Source organism: Actinia tenebrosa, unplaced genomic scaffold (genome assembly GCF_029948245.1).
Source record: "Actinia tenebrosa isolate PJP-AT-01 unplaced genomic scaffold, QUT_ActTen_1.0 PGA_scaffold1__47_contigs__length_23844297, whole genome shotgun sequence".
Lineage (NCBI taxonomy): Eukaryota > Metazoa > Cnidaria > Anthozoa > Actiniaria > Actiniidae > Actinia > Actinia tenebrosa.
The window spans coordinates 22978084-23004042 of NW_028292578.1; the positions used below are offsets into that span (position 1 = coordinate 22978084).

At 38.9% G+C, this 25959-nt stretch overlaps 2 protein-coding genes and 1 pseudogene across 2 annotated transcripts; all 3 read right to left on the bottom strand.

Moving 5' to 3' along the window:
* Positions 1-227: 227 nt before the first annotated feature.
* Positions 228-18769, bottom strand: LOC116303628 (uncharacterized). Its single transcript, XM_031713204.2, has 25 exons — positions 17514-18769; positions 16379-17177; positions 15815-15991; positions 15272-15349; positions 14856-15098; positions 14470-14537; positions 13899-14171; positions 13492-13596; positions 12874-12944; positions 12503-12578; positions 12345-12414; positions 12046-12131; positions 11573-11800; positions 10705-10903; positions 10422-10495; positions 10095-10166; positions 9255-9413; positions 4689-8972; positions 4016-4267; positions 3321-3470; positions 2724-2915; positions 2461-2653; positions 1901-2055; positions 1419-1571; positions 228-1138 (listed from the first exon to the last, which is right to left on the bottom strand). The coding sequence occupies exons 1-25, from the start codon at positions 18051-18053 to the stop codon at positions 830-832; spliced, it is 9006 nt and encodes a 3001-aa protein (XP_031569064.2). The 5' UTR covers positions 18054-18769; the 3' UTR covers positions 228-829.
* A 276-nt stretch (positions 18770-19045) lies between these two features.
* On the bottom strand, positions 19046-21076 carry LOC116303607 (uncharacterized; annotated as a pseudogene).
* Positions 21077-21730: 654 nt separating this feature from the next.
* Positions 21731-25923, bottom strand: LOC116303618 (uncharacterized). The gene is made up of 5 exons (XM_031713192.2): positions 25643-25923; positions 25152-25377; positions 23963-24503; positions 23291-23499; positions 21731-22426 (listed from the first exon to the last, which is right to left on the bottom strand). The coding sequence occupies exons 1-5, from the start codon at positions 25675-25677 to the stop codon at positions 22004-22006; spliced, it is 1434 nt and encodes a 477-aa protein (XP_031569052.2). The 5' UTR covers positions 25678-25923; the 3' UTR covers positions 21731-22003.
* Between the last annotated feature and the right edge of the window lie 36 nt (positions 25924-25959).

The following is a 25959-nucleotide window of genomic DNA, read 5'->3' on the forward strand; positions in this document are numbered from 1 at the left end:
CATCATCTTGCCATCATGTTGCATCGCTATCGTCATGTGTCATCACCATCATCTTGCCATCACTATCGTCATGTATCATGTTGCATCACTATCGTCATATATCGATCATCATCATCTTTAACGACACTATCAATGACAAAATTATGATTGCAAAATGCATAGCATGTCATATTTCCAATTTCTCAAAGTTTTCTTATCGCATGCATCGTAAATCAAAGTCCTCTGTGTTGGTGTTTCAGGGCGAATTTATTGGTATTTTGACGCCCTAAATGACAAGTTACACTATCTATATCACGCTTACACTTGAAGATTTGCTGACGAGATATTTACACTATCATTAGCAACTGACACTTGAGTATACAACTATTTACGTTGTGGAGGGGAAAAGATTCCTTAGTTTTCTTCTAGCTAAGAATCAAGCGTGCGTTTGGTTGGCAATCAATCTTGTACTGCCTTGAATATTTCACAAAACATGCTAGGATAAAATTCATATAGAGTGGAACATCCAACATGGCTGCCATCAATGGCCATGCAATGACCGCAAACCAAACCTCCAAAATTAACGTTAAATCGACTTCTGCTCAGGTCAAACGTCGAACTTCACATGAGCCGATTCTAATTGAAGCAATGGATAAAAAAGCGGTCTTTCTTGGTGTCATTAGGTTCGGCTCGTGTGAAGTCCAAAGTTATTTACATGAGCCTTAAAAATATAACTATTCAATATATATACAACATTTAACGGGAAAAACTAAATCTATACATCCATAAACCCTTAGAGTCGCTAGGCGCTTGTTTTTGATGTTTTCACATGCATTGATCAGTTAATCAGTTAATGTGATTCTTCGTGATCTACACCAAGTACCCGCATGAGCGATCGCACAGCCTGAAGGGGATCTTGCACTTTGTTCACATATTCCTGCCACATAGCGTATTCAGATTTTTTTCTTGCTTTGAAAGGAGTGTGGGATTTAAAAGGCGTGTGCTTGAAGGGAGTAGAGGCAGGGACGTTCTTGTAAGGTGTGCTTCGTGCCATCTTGGCCTTGATAACGCTTCTTCGTTTCTCGAGATTAGACTTGCGCGTAATAAGGTAGTGCGCACTCTTGATTTTATCCGTCATCTTGGGAGTATTCAGCATTTCCTTTAAAAAACGCAATAAATAGGTTAGTTTATTTGGGTAATTTAGCTTCGGTTACCCAACGGGCTGAGGGATATTTATTATGAAAGCCCAAACCTAAACGTCTCAAATTTGCCTCGATTTTGTCGCAGGAAAAATGGCGGTAAAGATGTTTAAAACAACCTCGTACTATTTTTGAAGGGTTTTAATGTTGTTGACGCGGCGTGGCTCGAATTCGTGCCCTTAAGAAACACTGTCAAACCTTGGATAATGTATTATAGGATTTTTCGAATTGTTAGCTTACTTTAAGAATGTTCTCATCACGACGTCCTAAAATTGTAAGCAGACAACAAGCTTTGGAGAAGATCTGCTCCTTCTCTCTGTAGATGGTAATGAGCTCCAGTAAAGTGGTTATGGAGTCTTGCTCTTCGTATACTGCACGATAAGTTGTGGGGCACTAGAATAAAAAGATCAGAAGCATAATCACACCATACTTAAGCCATTGATACTTAAACACTGAAGTTACATTTATTCTTCGTTGCACACGACTCATAGCCGCCATCTTGGTTGAAATTAACAAAAGGGTGTACTTAGATTGGAGCTTTGCTCTGTTGTATAATCCCTACCTCATTCGTGATTCTTTATTTTGTCTGTTTTGTATATTATTTTGTATATTATTATTATATCTTTGTTTGGAGGTAAAGCTTTGTAAATAAATAAATAAATAAATGAATAAAAGAATTGCCAAGAATTGCTTTTGTTATATCAAACAAAAAATTTAGTTACCTTGACTAAGTTGACGAGAATTGCTAAAGCATATTTTAATATTTCCATGTAAGGCAAACTGCGGTTAGAGCTTCTTATAACAGTGAATACCACTTTTAGTGCTTTATCTTTGACGAGCTGTTCACAGCACACGTATGACAACCGCGTCACAACCTCTGTAGAGAAAAGAATGATTACATCACTGAAAGTTTGTAACATCGCCCGTCTTATTTTGAAACCAAGGGGGAAGCGACTACAGAAGGGAGAGAAGAATGACAAAGAAAACCAACGAACAAGATCGCCAACAAAGATAAGGAAAAAACACGACACCAAGAACCATTAGAGGAAAGAGTACAACGACAAGAGGAGGAGAAAGACAACAAAGAACGACTGCTTATCATCGTGAACATCAACACCAGCAGAGATAAGGAGAAAGAATAAAACAAATAAAACTAAGATTGAGAAAACAAGAACATTCCACGGCGACGGAGATCCCCCACCCCCACCCCTCCTCCATTTGTGTCCCTCCCTGAGCTAGAACGCACTTAGGACCATTCAAGAGTAGATTACAACCAACTTACCCAAATTAACAAGAATGTCAAATATCGTAGTCAAGTTTTTACATCTCAGTAGGTAATCCAGTGCTGATCTTGTACGATTACATAGCTTCATGGACTCAGTTGCTGCTTTGTTTGCTGCTTTAATGCGCCTGCGCGCTGCCTTGATCTTCAAGCTGGTCACGCAACGACGAACTTGGTATCCACGCCACAATGCCTGTGAATTTGAGAAGTAAGTTTTAATGTGAAGAATTCTTTGAGGGGATTGAAAGTATTAATTATATTACCTGTATGCGTAGGGCCGCAGTATTCATCTTGTCAACAGTTCTCCTCGCCAGCCACACACGAGCAATAGCCTGGATTCTAGTCGCTGATCGATTCTTGAGTTCAAGCCTACGACGCGCTGTTCTTTGGATGAGGATGCAGGCTCTTCGCATGGCGATGAACCGACGACGTAGTAATGTAGCTCGCCACCAGCACTAAAACAACACGCACAAAGTAAGAATCGACACCGCAACCTTTTTGGAATTATTGTAATCTTTTGTTGTCCAGCCAGCACCTTTTTACATTATTACTTTATTTTACTTTAGTATTATTATTATTACATATTAATATATTCGATTTTGTATTATATAATTACCATTTCTCGTATAGTCTCAACAATATGAACTGAAACTTCACCTTCTTGTAATATGAAAAACGTCTTCATTTATGGTGACAATTTGGCACTGTAACAGCTCTTTTTTAAGGGATAGCGTAATGCCCTGTTCGTGCAAATGTCTGTTGTAGCTCGTTGGTTGTCAAGTTCTTATGATTATATAGGCAGCAGAAAAGTAGAGACGTTTTCCTCGAGTTTTAAAAGAAATAATGAATGGTATCCTTACTTGTATAGAAAGCACAGAGTTCATCTGCTTCTTGGCTAACGCTATAGCTCGTGCTTGCTTGAAAGCTCTTTGTATTTTGACAGCTGACAGATGGTGATATGCCGCGGCAGAGAATCTTAACAACCGTCTGCGCTGTTCTTCTTTCAATTGCTGTTGAAAAACCAGAAAAGAATTATCAATAATTGTATAAGAATGTCAAGAATATTGCTTTATGTGTCATTCGCATTTCACACAATTTTTTCTTCCTTCGTTTCTTTATCTTTGGAACACATAATTTCATTTTGAAATTAGTTGCAAGTACGAGCGAATATCTTTTTGGCACATTTAGCAAGTTCTCATGACAAGTACTCATACAGTTGCTTTCGTAAGATTGGTAAAGTATGCACGCGCCGTGCCGTGACCTAGCGTTTTTAATTGGTAATCTCGCGATAACCAATAAGCCTTTTCATAGTTTAAGAATCGATTCCACTGCGCATGCGATTTTATCCCGAATTTCTCACCTTCTTTTGTCTAAACCTTCTTTTGTTCTTAATTAAACAAAAGAAGGTGAGAAATTCGGGATAAAATCGCATGCGCAGTGGAATCGATTCTTAAACTATGAAAAGGCTTATTGGTTCAACAGATTTCATCACATGGGTGAGCGGCATGTGTCAATCAAATTTTACTTACTCATTTTGCAATGCTACAAAACTTACTTTCACTTGATTCCTAGCAATGTATCCTCTAAGATTCGCCTGGATGATTCTCGCAGCTCTGTGTAATCTCGCCTGCTTTCTTCCCTGGTAGCCTCTATAAGCAGCTTGTATAACTACCGCTGACCTCTTGGTAACAACGTACTGATGTCGCTGTGCTTTGCCTAGACAAAGCGCACGGAATCGCCTTTGGAGTATCTGTGCTGACCGTATTTCTTGTACATGTCTTCTCGCTTGGTATCCCCGGTAAAACGACTGAAGAGAGAAATGAAAAACGATGTTAGAGCGCGCTTTGGATCTACAAACCTTTTCGCTGTTGTATCACAGCGTGGGACAATCACAACAGAGCTAGGCTCCAAACTAGGTGAAAGCCCAAAGATCGAATTAGAATTTAGGAGTTGATTTTTGGAGTTGGATGTTCTTGGGACCTCGAGTCCCAGACAGTTTTAAGTCTGGGTATTTGTCTTCCGTCGATGGAAAAATTACAAAGTCGACCAATGTAGGTTTGATACATGGAATGAAGGACCTTGAGAAGTGGTACTAAACATAAGACTCTCTCACAGTGTCATAAAACTCTCTCGCACACAAGTTTGGTTTTGTTGTCAGCTTGCCATGTCACCGTGTCGTAAATATTATAATATATGAAGTTTTCTTTAAATCATTTGGGATTCCTCACCTGAATGGTAAGTGCAGCGCTTTTAACATGAGCGTAATCTCTGCGTACAACTCGTCCAAGGCATAGCGCACGATATCGCTTCTGCAAAACCATCACTGACTCTCTTCTTCTCTTGTACTCCATCCTCGCTAGGTACATCTTCGCAACTGACTGAATCGTTACAATGGATTTTAATGTCTGTTGGTATCTTTTCCTCGTCATATTTCCTCTCCAATAAGCCTGGATCTTGGTTATTGCTGTCTTGGTCTGTTGGTAGTTCTGTCGGTCTTCGCGCATCTTAAGCACTGCTCTGTATCGCTGCTGGCATACCACAACGGCATTTTTCAATCTCAGGTAGCTTACACGTGCCTGACGACACCGCACCAACGCTTGAATACTGATGATGGACTCACGTGCAAGATTGTATGATCTCCTAGCAACAAGACCACGATAGTATGCCTGTATCTTTAGTGCAGCCTTTACCCTGTGTGCGTATTTCCTGGCAACATATCCACGATAGACTGACTGTATCGTTATGATTGCCCCTCGGGTACAATGGTAGCGAAGATAAAAGTAGCGCATCTCAAGATATCCTCGGTAATATCGCTGTATTTTCGTAGCTGCTTCGTTGGCCTCTTGTCTTTCTCGTTTTATCTGATCTACTCGTTTGCGCGCAGCCATACCTCTACGTAAAGACTGCAGAAGAATTACTTTCTCTCGAAGGGTCGTATAATGCCCCCTTTGATCCCTGCATTGTTTGTTCGCACGGAAAAATGCTTGACAAGCCAGTGCAGCTGATTTCAGCCTTGTGAATTCAACACTATTTTTTCTCATCCTCACATACACTTGAATCTTGACAACTGCTTCCTTGGTTAGCAAGAAGTTCCTGCGAACAACATACATCTTGTAGTAAGATTGGATGGTTCTTGCAGCGCGCATCTCGACAACCAGCTGTCTTGCCTTGATTCCCCTGAACACAGACTGCATGACTATCGCGGCATTCTTTAATCTTATATATTCCTGTCTTTGCTCTTTCGCAGCGACATTGAATCTGTAATTTCTCTGGAGGCAAATCGTCGCTTTCCTTAAAGCGATATAGTGGTTTCTAGCTTGCAGACAACGTACCATGGATTGGATCACGATAGCAGAATTCTTTACTATCAAGTACTTGCTGCGTTCCACTTTCATTGACTTCTGCGCTCTATATCTTGTCTGCAAAGTAACAACAGCTTGGCGTATTTCTTCAAACTGTCCAACTGCTATCATCCTACGTACATTCGCTTGAATCATCACAACAGATCTTCTGATGTTCAAGAATTCTTTACAACATACATAGCTTCTATAAGTCGCTTGAATCGTCACAGCAGCGCGAATTCTTTCAAACTCTTTTCTTGCTTTGTATCCTCTGTAACTCTTCTGGATTACCAACGTTGCAGACTGTAATGCCCTGTAATTTCTCTGTACAGCCCTTCCCAGAAGAACTGATCGATATCGGAGCTGGATGGTGAGAGCGGCCGCTTTCAGCGCCTTGTAACGTCGACGTTCTTGAACCATACGAACGAGACTCTGTATTTGGATAACTTTATGTCGATACTCCAGGTAAAATTTTCTTGATGCGTACATTCTGTAGGACGCTTGGATCTTTCGTGCTGCCCGGTATTCTCTTGCATACTTTCTTGCTATCATTCCCCGTGCAAAGGCCTGAATAGTGCGTGCTGCATCCCTCAACATTTCGTACTTTATTTTCTGCTCTCTTCCTATTTTCATGGCTCTGTATCTTCTTTGTATTGTGATGGCAGCAGCTTTAATCGCGAGGAGCTTGGTTCTTGCGAAATGTCGTCGTACAGCTGATTGTATAACAATACAAGCCCCGCGTTGAATGTGATACCACATGTACTGCTTCAAGAGAAGCATATTAGCCCGATGCTTTTGTTGCAGGAAAATCGTTACTCGCTTCAGGTTTCTGTAATATCTCACGGCTAGGAAGCAACGCGCGGCAGCCTGGATACAAATGATAGCCTTTCTGGTCGAGATATATTTATTCCTGGCCAGAAAACCTCGATAGGCTGACTGGATTTTTACAACAGACTTAATGCGCTTGACATTTCTTCTCGCTTGGCGTCCCCGGAAAATGGACTGGATAACGACAGCCGCATTTCTCAATGCGCGATACTTGTTAGCTTGTTCTTGTCCTAACATGAAAGCCTTGTAATAAATTTGAATTTTGACAACAGCCTGTTTTATGGCTTGATATTTCTTTCGTGCAGAGAATGCTCGGTAGTACGCTTGAATACCAACTGCAGCTTGATTCATTTGCCTTACATCACGTCGAGCAAGATAACCACGTAGTGCAGACTGAAGGCATACGACGGCTTTGAGTCTCTTGTAGAGTTTCCTTGCTTGGTATCCTCTGAATGCTGCTTGCAGATTAAGAACAGCAGCTTTTGTAGTCTTGTATTTCTGTTCTTCTATTCTACGCATCTGAATCGCTCTGTACCAACACTGGATTGCAATGGACGCTTTCCTTGTGCTTAGGTAAGCTGATCTTTGAGCGTAGCCACGATAAGCAGTCTGGATGATCAGCGCAGCACGAGTCTGTATACAGATCATTCTCCTGACTCTATAGCCTCTTAAAGCGGATTGAATAACTATAGCACTAGATCGTACCACCCCATAACGTTCTCTCTGTGCTTTCCCTTCTTGTGATGCCCTGAAACGCCTCTGAATGACTATGGTGGCTTGTTTTAGATTGTTGTACCTTGACTTATCTACATAGCATCTAAAGTAGGCTTGGACTATGACAGCCGCTTCGTGCTTCCTGCGAATGTCCTTTCTCACCTCCATACCTCTAAAATAGGCTTGGATGACCAATACACTAGCTCGTATATTCTGGTAGCGACACCTCTCTACTTTACCACCCCTTACAGCTCTGTAACGAGTCTGCAAGACGAGACAAGCTTTCTTCATTCTGTCGTAGTGGTCTTTCTGCGCATGACATCTGTACATGGCTTGGATAGTTGTCGCTGCAAAATGTTGGTGTTTAATGCTCTGTCGTACGAGAAAACCCCTGACAGCCGCCTGAATTGTTATCATTGCTCCTCTTTGGATATGGTACATCAAACGTACTTGTCTCCCTTTCTTGGCAGCCAAATATCTTCTCTGTAAGACAATAGTAGAGTTCTTTAGCTTGAGGAACTTCTTTTTCTCACGGTAGCCGCGGAAACGAGCTTGAATTAGAACCGCAGCCGTCTTGGTCTTCAAGAAAGACTTCCTATATTGGTGTCTTCTGTAGAATGCTTGGATAGCTATGGCGGCAGACTTTTGTCTTATGTAAGCGGAGCGCACTCGTTTCATCAGCAGAGAGTTTCTGTACTGTTGCTGTATGATAATAGCCGAGTGTCGAAGTTTCCTGTAGCGTGACTCAGCAATAACCTTTCTTATTGAAGCTTGAATCTTAATGGTTGAGTTCTTCGTCATCAAAAATCTCTTCCTTGCTGAATTCCTTCGCTGCAATGCTTGTATATTCACGCAACAGCATCTCATCCTTTTGTAGCTCTCTCTCTGTTCACGACCAATCCTATAAGCTCTGTATCGATTCTCTATCAATTGCGCTGCAGTCTTCTGTTCAGCGTAACGCTTTTGAGCCAAGTATTTTCTCGTCACAGCCTGGATCTTTATAATCGCGTCTCGTTGCTTCAGGTAGACACTACGTTGCTTCGACATCCTGAAATTTTTCTGGATTGCAATAGCAGCTCGAGTTTTCTTGACTTGAACCCTGGCTCGATAGCCGTGGTAAAATGCTTGAATAGTTATTACAGCATTTCTTGTGCACTGGAACTTTTGTCTTTCTTCATTTCCAGACTTGAATGCTCGGAAATGGCTTTGAATTATGACAGCAGAGCATCTCAATCGTAAGTAGTTCTTCCTCTGCCTTGCTCCTTTTGATAACTTCTGGCACAACACGTTAGCCTTCTGTATTCGAAGAAACCGCGCCCTGTCCTTGTGGCATCTCCACATAGATTGTATCTTAACAGCAGCTCGTATCTTTTTCATCATTTTCCTACATTGCTGTCCTCGTGTCCACGCTTGCATGGATACAACTGCTTTCCTATAGCGAAGATAGTCCGCTCTTTCGCGGCACATGTATCTAGTGGCTCGGAACTTTGCTTGGATTATTCTTGCAGCTTTGTGCTGGAGTTGTAATTGATGGCGAGTCGAGTATCCTCGATTAGCTGACTGGATAACGAGGGCTGCTTTCTTGAGGTTGATGAATCTGCGACGAACTATTGCACCTCTTGCGCATGCCTGGGGAAAATAAGGATCATACATTTATTTTATTAGCTAAGGAAGGAAAAAATGGAAGAGAAACAGGATGGTAAGAACGCGGGAATAAGAGGGAAGAAGAATACATGGACGGGTAGGAGAAGGAAGGGAAAGAGGAATGTCGGTAGAAAGGATATGGAATAAGTTAAACATTAAGAGAAAAATACCATATAACCCTGGTGGGACTCGAACCGATGTGTTCACCCCTACATATCAAGGAAGGAAGTATAATATGAAAGGAAGAAAAAAGAATATCATATCTACCTGAGCCACAACAACAACATTACTCAAAACCATTCGTCTCTTTAACTCTTTTCTCAGCAGATATTTCTTCCAAGCAACTTGAATCGTACGAGCAGCTCTTGTCTCTTCTCTTAGATCCAGCAACCGAGCACAGAGGTATGACGTGTAAGTAATAACCACCTAATAAAATGCCAAATATTGGACACTAAATTTAAAATACAGCTTTAACAAAAAACAGTTGGTAGTTTTTGTTGCTTCATGTTAACGAGCCAAAACTGCTCTATGGGAGATGTGAATGCAAGCAATCAGTGTAAGGTCACAAAGATATGGACGACTCTCTGAAAATTCCCAAACGTCGTCTGCGCTTTTTTTTCCAGAATATTTTCTTCTGTGCTGGCATTATTTACATTCAGCATTTTAACACAAGTGAATATAATAAAACCGGCGCGCTCATTGGTCCAGATTTACGTCTTGTGCTGTTAAATGCACCTACAGGTGAACGCGCGCGCACTCGAAATGGGGTCGTCCTTCACGAATTTGCCAGATGTGATCCTATTGGAGGACACACATGTGTAGAACAATAGAAAACAATGACCTTTTCCCAACCCCGCCCCTAAACCTAACCAATCGCAGAGATAAAGATTTTTTTTAAAAACCCTGTCTCTGTTATGTATGTATTAATTTCAGTTGTGCTAAAAATACTAAAACAATTATTTGCCTCAGGCTCAGTGAATATCGGGGACACCTTCACCTAACTTTTTTTAAAACAGCTGTCATGATAAGAAAGAAAAGTCACACGTCGAGAAAATAAGGTTTTATCTTCAGAATAATCTATTCTAAACAATTAATTTTTTTTCTAACCTTTTCGTCAGGAATCGTGTTTGACATGTCTGCAAATTTGGCCATCAGTGGAATACCTCCAAGAGCTTGAACCTGCAGAAGATAAAGATTTGTTATTGGAATTGAAGAATATATGGTCAGGATTAATTAAAGTTCTATCTAGAACAACCGTCTAAAAAATCTCTGTGGTAAGTAAGCTTATTTTATGTTATAGACTTTGAGTTAACTTGGTCTTTCTGCTAGAAAAATTGTTTGAAATTTTAGTTAATTAAGTAAGAAATATTTCTGAACGGAGAAGGAAGGGGGAGGGAAAAATGAGTAATCCTTTCGAAGCATATTGTACGTTACCGTTTCAGCGAGAAGTTTGAAGTTTTGTCTTTCGTTTTCCTTAAGTTTCTCAATCTCGGGGTTTCTACCAGAACCTGGAATTAACCAAGAAACAAAATCTTAAATCTCCGCAAAATTCTAAAATAATTTTAGACAATCTTGATTTTTTTTCCTATTTTATTTTTTTATAAAAAAAGAGGAAAAAAAACCAGTATAAATATGATGATTTCCAATAAGGCCTACTTTCACTCACACACACTACCACTACATTCAATATCCTATGCGCAGTCAACTCTCGACTAACCTGGACTGTAGCTGCCGACCCAAGAGTCAGTAATGATGCCTTCCTCTTCTTCGCTATCACTGTTGTCGTGTACCCCCGGATTTCTAGTCAAAGTAGTCTCTTGTTTTATCGAGTCCAGGGGGAGTAGGTTAGGGTGGTAATAGTGCAGCAAGTAGCATAAGGCTCGGCCATCGGAAAATGAAACAGTGAAGTTTTCAACCTGGAAAAAAGGAAAAAAGGAAATATTTCTTCATCATTTTTGTTTTCCTTAGAGTGCAAAGATTTCGCAAATCCAATTTTTCCATAGATTACTACGGATTTCATTGAAGTGTGGCACGTATTAAAAAATTCGTCTCCGCCCACTTGGAGGTGTGATTTTGTCTGCATTCCTTTCTCGGTTATTCCCGTGCAACGTTCAATTCGAAATTATGGCGGCGAGTAGAAGGTTCGAGTCCAAAGTTGAGTATGGAGGCGGGGGAAGTTTTCGAGCAATTTCTGCAAATTTTCCAGGAAAGAATCATGTTATGATATCCCCACCCCTTTGAACTTTCGACCAAGTTCACTTATGTTCATTGTGCATTTCACGAGAAAGGAATGCAGACAAAATCACACCTCCAAGTGAGCAGAGTCACAGCGTCTCGTAGTCAAATTCGCAGACGAATTTTTTAATGCGTGCCACACTTCAATGAAATCCGTAGTAAATTATGGCGCTTCCACAGTCTTTGTAGCGTTTCAATTACGAATCACTGGAATTTTGACGTCAAAGTTCCCAAAGCTAAGCACTGTGATTGGCTGACCGCATCTGACACCAGCCAATACGATTTGGTGGAACATATATATTCGTTTGAGCACCAAGTACCCACTCACAAAAAATTTCTTATGTACGAACCTTCATCCCGAACAACTTGCAAACATGTCTGCACCACTTTAACAGGAGGCTAAGACGAGGTGACTTGAAATAGATGTTGTTCTCGAGGGATTCCCGTTTGCTTCGAGGCAGCCCAAGTATTTTAGACCCATCTACTGTTATTGTGTCCAGACGGTTCTGGAGCTCCTGGTTCTGGTCTAAAAAAGAAATCTCCTCTTGAAGCTGCTTCTCATTTAGCAGAATGTTTACCTTGAGGAAATACGGAAAGAAAATCAGAAGCATTTTCTACATCATTCGCGGATTGGCAGGTAGCAAAAATGGAATCAAATTCTTTGAAATGCAATAGCGTTGCCTCAGCAATGGTGCAAGCAGTGCACAACTTTCTGCAGTAGATATAAGGAGTACTTTTCTCGTGGCAAAAATCGTTGCATCATGACATTTGCCTTCATAATTTTTCAAAGATGTAATTTTTATTTTCAAAGAGTAATTTTTACCTGGAAGTTGAAAATGATGAGCCAAAGTAGCTGAAGTGTCTTCTCTCGGTGTCCATCAACGATGTGACGTGGGTTGATACCACTGTCTGCTCAGGGATTAGGAAAACACATTTAGTGGAGAGATGTTTTGGTTTCATATTGTATCTATCATTCAATCCAATTATATTTCCATCCATTCATCCACCCTAATCTGTCAATCCATCTATCCCTCTGTCCCATCCACACCCTGTTCCATCCATCCATTTGTCCATCCCATTTAATCTAATCTCATCCATACACGCATCCCATCCATTCATTACCTGTTCCTTCTCCAACTGGGACATTGCGGTCTCTCAGCGCCTTCATAAAAACTTCAACATTATGGATTTTCTGTAGAAAAAAAAATCATCAAAACAGGACTTAAAGACAAAGTGCACATATATCTGACAATCAAATGGCAGCAACTATAGAACCTTACCTGTAGCCTGGATATGGCGGGAACTCGAAGACTCTGTGTCAGCTGCCAATTGTGTGTTAAAAGCTCCACAACACGCCTATGAAAATATCGCGTATGTTGAGGTCAATTCATGTTATTTGGATGAGATAATTTGGGCAACATTGTGCAATATTTCGCCTTGCAAGTATAATGCAGAGAAAATGTTTGTCGTTTTACCATGGAGTTGCTATTCTGCAGATAAAAGAAATCTCCTACTTTATGCAACTAATGCATCATAATCTTGTGTATTCACTTTGCAGCTCGTAACGCAAGTGCTTGATACGTTTTCACGACATTAGTGCCCGTTATTCCCCCCATCTTATCAAAGAACAGTCCATATTTTGTTCACTTACGTGAGTCTTAGACCATCTCTCAAGTCTGTGGCAATATTGGTTACAGCGTAATTAAATTCATCAATTGGACGCTGGAAAAAATAAGTAGAAAATAATGAGAAGCTTTTGGAAGTAAAGTATATAAACTAACAAAACTTTATTTAAAAAATTAATCTTTAAAAAATAGTGCAGCACGCCAGCAAATGAAGAAATCCTTCTCTAATATAAGAAATACTAATTCCGAAACTTTGAATTTTCATTTGTTTAAACTTAAGTTGCGTTTGGAATCATTGCGCTATGTACTCAGATGAAAGAGTGTAGTTGTGCAAACACTCTCAAAAATGATATCAGAAGTGATGTTACACTAGACGATTTTTAGCGTAACATTTTTGAGTTAAAAGTTTGCCTCGTGTTTTATGGCGCGCGCGGGAACACAAATCGATCGCAACAATTTTGAGACTTTTAAAGGTCGTTTAAAAACCTGCAACATGCCACAGTGCCGCAACAAAACATCGTTCCAAATCGAGACTGCGCGCTATGCTACGTGAGAATAGTTTTCGCGCAAGGTTGTTGAGCAAAAAATCGTTCTTTACAGACACTCCATGTATGCAGGTCATTACAGAGAGTTTTCAACAGTACCTGTTCGTGATTAACGGAAAATCCGAGGTAGCTAAGATGCTTGGTGATGTCACCTTCGCCCTTCAAATATTCTCTCGAAAACGTCAGCAAAAGACTTCGACTTGACTGAAATAAAAGTGAACAATTCTAAGACGTAGCTAATAAACTTTGAGCTTTAGAACAAAGAACACGCATTGTCACCATTCTTTAAGGCAGTGAAGTATAGCGCAAGGCTTCATTTTGAATGTGTTGCGTATGGGAAGCACTCAACTTTCAGCGGAATATTTAAAATACATTCTTAACTTATTCTCATGAACTTTATTCATTTTCAAATTTTTGTTTTTTTTTGGTTTTTTTTAGTCTTTAGTTTTCCTTTTATTAAGCTTACTAGTTTACGAGAAAAGAACGTTGTAGGACACGAAATGTACCTTATACTCAGCATTTTTGACAAAGAGACACGGATCATGATCGATGAGCCTCGTGAGTTTCGCACGGTCAAGAAACAGAACAAGGAACAAAAACTTCTTGAGCGTAAATTTGGCGAGTTGTTCGACATATCCCTCTCGGTAGAGCCCCGGTACTGAAGAATGGGCATATGTCCTGGCAATGTCTGGGTTGCCTAGTAACCGGTCAGACACAAATTTGGCCAATCCTTGGACGTCACTGTTCGTTTGTATTGGCATTATCTCGCCAAATATTGTCTGGAATAAACACAGATTTCGTTCATCAGTTCATTATGAGATGGGAATTTTTATTTTTGTTTACGGAAATCCCATTTGTTTCAGCTTTCCATTCACTCATTTAAGCATTCTTTCTTTCTTTCTTTCTTTCATTCATTTGTTCATACAATACTTCATTCATTTGCTAGTGAACAAAGAAATAAGATTAAGACTTAAGTAATGTCATACCAGAAGCATTCCTAGTAAGAAATGAAATAATTCTCAAGAGAATGGCATATGGACTGGAATGAAAACCTTAACAGTTTAACATCTAACTCACCTCCAGACCAATCCTAAGCCACAAAGGATTGTAAGAAAGAATTATCTCAATTACATTATTCTTGATGCCTGAAATGCAATGAAAGATTCAGGAAAAAGATAAGATCAAACCCTGAAACAACCTCTGGGCTGATCTAAGTCAGGGCATGGCTAACTCACAGATCAAAACCTGAAACAACCCCTGGGCTGATCTAAGTCAGGGCACAGCTAACTTACATATCTAACCCTGAAACAACCCCTGGGCTGATCTAAGTCAGGGCACAGCTAACTTACATATCTAACCCTGAAACACTCTCTGGGCTGATCTAAGTCAGGGCACGGCTAACTCACAGATAGAACCCTGAAACAACCTCTGGGCTGATCTAAGTCAGGGCATGGCTAACTCACCCAAGTCAGCATGCATCTTCTTGTCCGGTCTGATTGCCATTCGACCCTCTTCTACTTCTGCTTCAATCTTTCTCAAGACACAAATCACTGGCTCTGATTGGTAGAGCAAACATGCCAACCTACGAAGGCGGGACATCTTGCGACGGGCTGTATAAGCTTTGATTGACAGCTCCTCTTTACTTGGTGCTTTAGGTTGTGAAGATTCCATTGATTTTGTTCCTGTTAAGAGCATGGTGCTTTGGTCTGCAATAACATTGAAATAGAGAATTTTTGGTTACTTTTTGAACATATCAACTAATTTAATTTGCTTGGGTTTCCTGTGGAAATATAAAAACCACAGGTAGCCCATATCCTATACAGTGCTGTATTTTGATTTGGACCTTTTTGCAATATGATTTATCTTGGTTTAAACAAACCTTTCTTGTTGTTACTCTTTGATGTTATTTCGCAGTCATCTGGAGGAGTCAGAATATAGTTCAACCATCGTGTGAATCCTACCAAATAAATAATGATAATTATTAATATCTTAATAGATTAATCAATAAGGAAAAGCTATTAATCTCCTTGACCTTGATCACATGGTTCCATAATTAATCCCATGAGAATAAAAGCTTTTGTTTATATAGCCCTGCATAACTTCATCCTTAAATACTTCAATGCAAAACTACACCTGTACACGGGAAATCTATTGTTATAATAATAATTTAATATTTCTATTGCACATGTTCCATTAGGAGATGATCCCAGGTGTATTCATGGCTGTGTGTGAAAATTAAGGTCTACATTGTCCTTCCTTTACTAATGAAAAGAGTCCCCTTCACAGATCCCTTTGCCATTTTGAAAGTTACCCTGCCTGTGTAACAAAGCAAAGATGGTAGACAAGGTCATTGCCATTCTTGCTTTCATAGAGCAAGGACCTGTAAAGAGGTCTGACTATTCATTATAAATCATTTACGAACCTTCTTCTTGTTTGTCAATCCACCGTTCATCATAATACATGTTCTTTGCAGCAAACGGCATTGGGTGACGTGGTATGCTAATCTTCGGAGGTCGTACAAGTTTCAGTTTAGTGGGTGCAACACCACGAGATGCGACTTTTAGTTTGACCTTTCTGATTTTCTTGTGAGGTGAAGATGCTGTTAATAAATTAACCTTAAATTAATTAAGTTAATCCAATTAATTCAGTTTAATTATACAGCTTCTCATTAATCCCATATAGGTAACTATCCCATTATTTTCTTAGTTGGACAGGTCTGTTGATATGGTATTAATTAGGCAGCTATATAATTAATAGGTAATGGGATTTCATGCTCCCCGATCAAGAAATAATTAGACTCAAAAAATTCCTCTGACTGCCAAATTGTCAGTCCTTGGAATTTTCCTTGTCCAATTATTTCTTAATTGGACAGCATGGAGTCCTATTACATATACAAATTGGTATATTTTCTTCTCACTAATACTCTACCCTGACAAGATAATATTTATCATATAATAGGTATATTTTTATCAAAACAAACAATTACCACTAGTTGTCTGTAAACTTGATTTTTTCTGGTGATTCTTTGGTTTCAGCTTTTCTTTTTTGGTGGTTGGTTCAACAGAAAAGGCTACAGGTTTTGCTCCAGCTTTATCTTCTTTCGTGATTACATAATCAGCCTTCTTTTTCACTAACTCAACATTTCTTTTTGCAGCCGGGGAAGAGATTTTGGGCTTGACAGATGGTTTTTGTTCTTGTTTGTTATCCAACTTGTTACGATCCAGCTGGCTGATTTGTTCTATGAATTGCTTGAACACTTGCCCTTTGTCTGTATCAATAGTCTTCCACTTAGCGCGTGCTGCTTTTTGTTCTTTTCTTTCCTCATATTCTTTTTTATTCTTTAATTTGTTCATATCAACATCCTTTTCTTCAGTTCGTAGAAGCTCATGTTCTTTCTTAGAAGTAAGAACACTTGCACATGGATGACTCTTTACCCCATTCTCTGGAGGTTCATTTTGCTTGCATTCTTTGTCGCTCTTTGAATTATTCACATCGACATCCTTCTCTCCAGCCCTTATATTAACCTCAGGTCCCTCGTAAGTACTAGCTTTACTTACAGTTGGAGCACTCTTAACAACATAAGTCTCTCTCCTTTCATCAGTACTTCCTTCTAAAACATCTTCTTCAACTTCAGGTAATGTTTTATCAAATTCATGGTTGCACACTGCCTTTTCTTGTCTCTGTTTTACATCTTTAGTGACAACAGAAAACTTTGAGCGCTTGAAGGACTTTTTTACTTGGATGGTGTTTAGAGACTGGCTCAGCCCAAGCACAGATGGCCTTTTCTGTAAATATAAATTAAAAATCGTTTAGATTTTTCTCCTGGGATGATATTCCTTGCACACATCCGCTCATTATCTGTCTTGATCTCGCCTTATCAAGAGTTTTACATAATTTTTCCTAACATTTCAAATGTTTACAGAAAATCAGCTGTCATTTCTACACAGTCACAAAAAAACGCTAATTTATTCACGTTGATTGAGATGTTGATTTTTAAACGTAACGGAAACGAACGGGAACAACATGTTTTTGACTAAAGATATTCAGACCTTAGAAAAATCTAATTACTCTAATAAATTTTCGTGAATAAAACAACACTTATCTTTGTATGTATAACTTACCTTTTTGCTTTTTAGATCTACTGCAGTTCCGATCAAAATAGTCTGAAGTCTATGCGTTTCGTTCCATTTAAAAATGATCATCTCTCGATATTTTCCTGGTTCTTTAGGCTCCCATTTGACTGGTAAAACGATTTCTTCATCAGCTTCGATCATCAAGATTGAACTTCCAAGTTCATTTTCACGAAATCCTGATAACTCTACAGAGAAACCACTTTTGCTTGGACATTTTTCAACACGGAGAGTTTGTGGTGTTGGATTTGGATTCCAAACCACTAGTTCTTCCGTCTTTGAAGATCCAAGCTTGACACTGTTGAACAACACTCTTGGAGTCTTCTCAAAGTGCGTTAGTTTTAGTATCGGGAGGTAATCATCGGGTGAGTTTGGCTGCTTAGGTCGTGGGGAATTACAAGGACTATACCATTGGCCTCTCTTGCTCTTCACTGATGAAGGCAACGACGACTTCAGCGTTTCGGAGAGAAGCGATAAATTAGGAACGATATTTTCCTTGTGGATCGAGGAAATAACACTAGACTCATCCATGTCTAGATTTAGTTTTTCCTACACATCGATGAAACTTAGCGATAAAAAATAAAAAATAAAAAAGACGGGTAAAAAACACAGAAGATCTTCAATCAGCTTCGAACAACTCGTTCTGATCTTTCGATCATCACATGTGAATTTTTGAAAATACCACGGTTATTGAGTCGACCAATCAGATCGTACCATCAGTTTGAATCTAACCAATAGGAAACGAAGATTAGAAAAACACAGGAAGCCCGATTTGATAAAACTGCAGATAAAAGAACTTTCGAATAATTTATTTATCTAGATTTTTTTTTAACCTTTCAACACATGTCAAAAAGGGAAACTTGCTGTCGAAGTGTCTCTTCTTTTTTTATTTTTTACAGGGCTGCCAGCCCTGAAGTATACGCGGGTGAGAGAGACATTACAGCTTGTACAATTACAGTATTACTTCTGAAATTGTGGAGCCAACATTTGAAAATGTCACGAAATAGTTGATATACGAGGCTAAAAATGCTTCGATCATTGCCATCTTGTAGAAAGGGTTTGTGACAGGCATTCGTAATGGAAGTGCAATTACAGACCTTGGAGTGAACATAACATGGGCGATAAGAGGAATGCAGAACCTGGCAGCCCTTGCCATACCAGCTAAACTACTACACAATTTACACTCTTCAGTATTTTTGGAAACTGCATAAATTGATACTTTCCTCAGACCCTCTCCACCCTTTGAAAATCTCATTCCCCTCTCCATTGGCTGTGGGGGGAGGGGGGGGGGGTATGGATATTTTCTGGAACTGGACAATATACCCTCCTCAGACCCCACCCATATGTGGTATTAATGACATTAAAAATTATGGCTCAAACACCCTTTTCTCATAACTGGTCTCTCCGATAACTGGTCTCTAGATAGATAGATAGATAGATAGATGCTTTATTTAGACACGGTAGACTCTTCAGGATTTACAATTAGTATAATACTAATATTACTTAATTCTATTTAAAACGTATACTAAGCTAACTACAAGTTAATTAACTAAAGACTAATAATAATACAATATAATTACATAATAAAAAGAGTACCTGCTTTCCAAGAGTGCCGTGTTTACTACGTGTATGAAATTCAATTGAAGAAGTTGCTGCAGCCTATTCGAAATTCGCCCCATGTAATGGAATCAGGACTTATGGTGGATTCCGGATTCCAAGGGTCTGGATTCCGGATTCCAAAACTTTTGTATTGCGGATTCCGGATTCCATACCGTTAATTTTCAGATACTTTCTCTGAAAATTATATTTGATATACTTGCCAGTATAAGTAGAATCGTCTATCAATTCTTGGTTTTCACCTACGTCATCATGAATTTCAAAAGCTTAAATTCGCATTATAATGAAATAAAAGTTTTATATTCTTGCAAAGCGGTCCAAACTACATATACTGGCCAAATTTTAAGGCTGTAAAGCATTTCGTGGCGGAACTATAGGCAAGTAAACATGACGCAATTTTTGGTTAAAATGTATGGAGCGGCCATCTTGGTGTTCCAAGTTGGTACACCATCATGGCGGACGAAATTCCAAAGGCTTAAAATGATGGAATATTTCATATGTTTGGCTATATTTCAATTAAATATACTTTATATAGATCTTTACAACGTGTCTAAGGGAAAATCTTTCAACTAGAGTAAATTATTTTAATATTTTCATCGCTATTTAGATAGACGTGACGGTATTGCGTGACACAAAGTCAACCTTCATAACTCGGGAACCAAACATCGAAATGACTCGAGATTTTTTCTTGTGACTTATAACACTGATTTCTAAAACATATTTGAGAAATGCCTTTATACGATCTATAGTTTAGATTTTGATGTTTTGATGACGTCATGTGAAAACCAGCAATTAAATCAGCATCCGATGACAGATATTCTTGGTGGAGATATTGCACAGTGGGGGAGGGGCTACATCGGTTCAGTCTTGGTCGAGGCGATAGCATTTGAGTGTATACTTTGAATTTCAAAGTAGTGGATTCCGGATTCCAAAAGGGTGGGTTCCGGATTCAATCATAAATTGGATTCCGGATTCCAAGGCCTGGATTCCGGATTCCTGAGTGCTGGATTCCGAATTTCAAAGCCTAAAATTTCGTGGATTCCGGATTCCGGATTCCCTTACATGGGGCAATCGAAATTGACTCAGAGTGCTTGCTTGCCGCAATTCATATGGAAGGCTATTCCATAGCACTGTACCATCATAGCTAAAACTGTTCTTTACTTAAATTGGTGCGTGGCCTAGGAATAGCTAGTTTGCCTTTGGTGTTTCTCAAAGAATAATTTGTTATGCTGCTACGATCGATAAAAATGGAACTCAGACATGCTGGTGTGAGATCATGCAGTGATTTATAGACCATAACCGCTTTTTGTATTTTTCGCTGGACTTCTAGTTTTTTCCATCCAAGTTTCCGAAAGAGAGGGTCGACACTAGCGTCATAACTAGAGAATGTCAAAACCCTCGCTGCACGACTTTGCAGTTTCTGAAGCTTGTCAGTGAGGGTTTTGTTACAGTTATCCCACACAACACAGCAGTAATCAAAATTTGGCTAGATTAAAGAACTATAGATAAACTGTAGAGTTGAAGTTGGGACGAAGGGCCTTATACACTTCAGGGCTCCGATGCCGGACGCAATCTTTTTGGATAATTAATGAACGGCTATCCGAGAGATGTCCGTTTACTAGACATTTTTGACTACGATTGCTTAAATACGAATCAAACCATTTACTTGCAGAGACTTCAAAGCCGTATGCTCTTAGCTTTGAAAGCAGTATTCTATGATCTACGGTATCGAATGCTTTCTTGAGGTCCAGGAAAACCACCGCATTAACATTGCCAAGATGGATGTTATAAGCCCAGTTATTTGTGGCCTCAAGAAGCGCAGTTACCGTAGAATGGAGGCATCGGAACCCTCTTTGGCAATTTGGACGATTAATATTGGAAAGAAAAGCATAGGCTTGATCGTAAATGATCCTTTCAAAAACTTTTGCCACGCACATGTTCCTTCGCTCTCCTTGTTTGAATAATGGTAAAACTTTAGCACATTTCCATTCGTCTGGGAATATGACCGTATCAATGGAACAATTGAAAATTAAGCATAAAGGCTCCGCTATTATATCAGGGCATTCACGAAGAAGCTAGCAGATGTTTTGTCCAGACTAGTAGCTTTTGAATTACAAAGCCTGGACAAAAGGAGAAAGACTGTGGAGGCATAAGTTGGTTTCAATGTAAAACTAGCACTTGGTGATTGACTCGTAATAAAATCTAAATAAGAACGACTGTTTGCATTGTTTGAATCTATTTTCGCAGCAAGTTTTGGTCCAATGCTGGCGAAATGATTATTAAATTCTTCAGAGAGTTTTTGGGAGTCAGTAATTGTTAAGTCATTCAATTTGATTTCTTTGATGTGAGAACTAGTTTGTTTACGTGAAGTCAGTTCATTGATGATACTCCAAGTCTTTTGAATTGTTTTCATTTTCATAGAAAGCGTTGTTGTAATAAGCTTGTTTAGAAATTTTTAATTCGGAGTTCACAGAATTGCGGATTTTTTTTTAGGAACTTTTTTGCATGTTTGGTGTCCTTTTCTCATAACATGGTCCTTGCTACGGTCCTTGGTTGGTGTAGTCGCACCGTAAAAACCAATTCCACATATGGGCATTTATCTATTTATTTAAGTCAATACCATACAGGCATATCTACACGTAGTTTAGCAATGCTAGTTTAAATAGAGTACTTGAGTCCTGGGCATAGCTCCTTGCTGCCTTAAAACACACACCATCTTCTACATTACCCTATCTACTTATGGAAATAAATTATAATACTTATTTTATATTGAATTCCTAAGACACTCAGGCACACGTTATAGTGTTTTTTACATCATTGGACACCAGTGAGAGGTGTACTGTCTTGGACTTGAGCATTACCAGTCATCCTTGGTTAATACAAGTTAATGATTCAGCAGGACTTGGCCCTAAAGAGTTACCAATTATCTTTACATCTGGTTTATAACCTGTGTTAAGTGCATGTTTCAGCCTGTTGAATGCATCAGCTAGCTTCATGTAGTCCTCTTTTGTGTTGTACACGTTAGCAGATATTCTGCACCATAAGGAGGACTGAATGCAGCACACAGCTGTTAGCACTCTGTAACGTTGAAAGAGATCTCTTCTGATCATAAACTCAGATTGGCAGCTTGTTCCATAGGCTGCAGTGAACTCCAAAGGAAGGCGGATGCTTGCCATAAATGGAGCTCGCATGGATTCAGGGATAGGGAGAACTTCAGTCTTCCATTCAGTGGCTAACATCAAAGAAGCCCAAGAAGCAAGACACTTATTGTATCCTGTTATGGCATTCTGCAAGATAAAAATAAAACAATAAAATTAAAAAGTTATAACCAAGAGATCTTCAAAGGCGGATCCATCCAAAATTTTAGGGGGGGGCTAATTGAGTTTAGGGGGGCTAATTTCTTCCATCAGCACAGCAGAAAACAATACAAAAAAGCATTGGTTTTGTCTGCTGAAGGGGGGGGCTTCAGTCCCCCTTTGCTCCCCCCTGGATCTGCCCTTGATCTTGCCATGTTGAACAAACTAAAAGCCTGTGTGTTTACTAGCCATCATCAACAGCCTGTTTGCATCTTCTTGCTACCATTACCAAATTGCTTTAGGACTTTTTACTTATTTAATGTTTTATTGCTTCATGAGATGCTCATTGAATGGCAAACATAAATTGTGAGGGATTCTATTAGTTGCAGCACATGATTCTGTCTGCAAATATCCCATTTTACAGCTAGTAAAGTATGTAGTTCAAAAATAATATTGACTTGAAGGAAAGAGCAGTATTTGCATAATAGCTCACTTTATGAAAGTCACAAACAATCTGTCAGTCACAAATTTTGTCTTACTAAAAGTGCAAACAAGATATCTTCTATAAAACCTATTTTCATTATCTCAATTACAGCCATTCTCAATCACACGCGCCCTCTAGCAATTGTTTCTGTAGTGAAGAAGTAGATTTTGGTGGACGTCAATCAAAGCGTTTCCATGACATTCCAAAAGCATGTGCCCTCATAGCTTTGTGATTTCCTACATGTTATTGAAACGCCTTGTGATTGACGTCCATCAAAACCTTCTTCGTCACGACAGAAAAAATCGCTAGAGGGCATGTGTGATTGAGAATGGCTGTAAGTTAATGATAATATATGTTGTCATCTTTCATACCATTCCTCCAAGTTCATAATAAAACTTCGAAGCAGAATCTATAACTAAGTATGAAGTCTGGTCTTGGGTGCCTTGCATAAAGAACTTGTCTTGGAAACCAAGGTCTTGATTCCAGGAAACAACGAGGGGGTTGATGGTATCCTGGTATTTTGGATGGACCCAAAGAATGGCCGACCCCCTTGGGGTAAACATCCACTTATGTAAGTTACCTGTAACAGTATCATCATCAAGAACATTATAATTATTACCAGAATCATCATGATCATAATTGTCATTTCCAGCATAACCAGTTAGCATCATCATCACCAGCATCATCAACATTATCACCACCAACAATATCATTATAATCATCATCATCATCATCACAGGTTCTCATCATCATCACCAACATCATCATTATAATCATCATCACCACATCATCTTCATCACAAACATCATAATTATTATCACCAGTTATCATCATCATCACAAGCATTATTATCATCAGAAGCATCAAAAACATCAGCAAATGCAGCATCAGCATTATGCATCTACAAAGGCATTATCATATTGGCATCAAAATTAACAGCATTATGACTGTCATCATCATCATACACAGTATCATGTAGCACCATCCTAGCATGTTCCTTACACCAATACCATATTAATTATAAAAGGCTTATAGACACTTACCCACAAAAAAATCTGCATTCAAGCTTTCTAGTTCCAGAGGTACTTGTCCAGGAGCATGCGCACCATCAACCAACACCATAACACCAAACTCATGGCACACTTGAATTATCTTGCTGACTGGCATTTTCATTGCACTAGCACTCGTTATATAGTCAACAATTGCTAGCTTGATATTGGGGTTTTCCTTAAGTACTTTACGATATTGTTCCACAATATCTGCAGCATAGAACTCTACTGAGCCATCTAGATCCGAGGTTTGAAATGTGATATTAAGTACTACCAGATTACATTTCTTGGACAGACAGACATCTTGCGCTGTCTTGTAAATTGCTCCATATGTTTGATTTGTTACTACAATCCCTTGCCCTTCAGGTAGATCTAAGGACTTCAGCACTGTGTTTACTCCTGTAGTTGCATTGAGTACAAAGACTAGGTTCTTGGGATCAGCATTTACAAACTTGGCAATTGCAGTGATAGACTTGTTCCACATTGGTCTTGCTTTATAGAAAAACCATGAACCTGGACACTGTTCAATTTCATCCTGACAGAAAAAGAATACATAAGAGATAACTAGCTAAAAACTAGTGTGAGCTGTGTCGGTGTTTTTAATCAAACAGTAATGATAAAAAGGTAAATTACACACCATGAAAAGATGAAAAAACTTACTGACGTTAAAAAGAATACAATTAATTCTAAGATTGTAACTAATGATGCAGTCATTTGCGATTTGTAATTGCAAGTTTGATTTCAGACCAAAATTGCACGACATGAAGTTCAATTACCACTTAATCATATCCTTTTTGTAATCATACACAAGAAAAAGACACAATAAAGAGTGCAGAATAATCAATTTAATGTAGTAGAAGAACTAAATGGAAACAAAAAAAAACGTCTAAAAAAAATTTTTTTATTTTTTTATTTTGTTTTATTTTATTGTTTGAAAAAAAAACTTTTTTAGGATGCGATTAAGAACTCCTAAGGATGTGATTTGGGAATTAATCGCACTCCTTTGGACCAATCAGATTGCAGGATTTGGTAGTGATTACAAAAAGGATATGATTAGGGAGAAAACAAAACAAGAAACTCAACTAAAATATGCTGTTCAATTGAAAATCAAACCGGCGTCCACTGAGGCATGAACTCTTGCTACTCTCCACACCTCTCTGACAAACTATATCTTATAACATACCTTTAGCCTCTGCTGTGCTTCTTGAACTACCCTCGGAACAGTTCCAAATGAACCATGATTAACAAATGTTGCATATGCATCCAAGGTAAACTCTGTGTTTCTTAAGTGTTTGCCGAAGAGCGACTGCTTGTATTCTGGACCAAGGATCAATGTCAAGATGGAAGTGGTTAGCTTGATGAGTGCCACCCACCAGACCAACAAGAAGAACATGGTTATTTGAGCAATGCTGTCATGTAAAGTATATATATGTATACATTAAAATTAATATACATAGGAATTCCAATAAAGGACCTACAGAGTGGTTTCACAGTGGCCATATTGCACACAGTTGGGCCAAAGCCTGAATCCAATGCACATATATTATGAATAATGATCTACTAAATTGCTTGTACTTGCATCTGGTGGCAAATCACAGTAAAAAGACTAAATATAACAAAGTGAGTCGTATCATACGAAGCAGTATACACACGTTCTTAACATCTTAAACCAACCTTGTAATAATCCATGATATTGTTCCAGACGACATCTTTTTCTCAGCTGTTTGATCACGTCCAAAGTCTAGTAAATATGTCAAAGGTCAGCTCAGGAAGATTCTGTTATTACTAATATTCTTTTCCACGATCAGATATTAAGTTCTCCCATTTAAAAAATTATCACAAAGACCTTTCAAGATTGATTACACATTAGAAGATCTTGTGATCGAAACAAAGAGCAAAGAAAAAGAGTGGAAAAACTGAGAAAAAATTCAAAAACTCTTTGATTTTTCTCAGTCCATGTGGAACTAGTATCAGACTATTCGCTTGCCCTT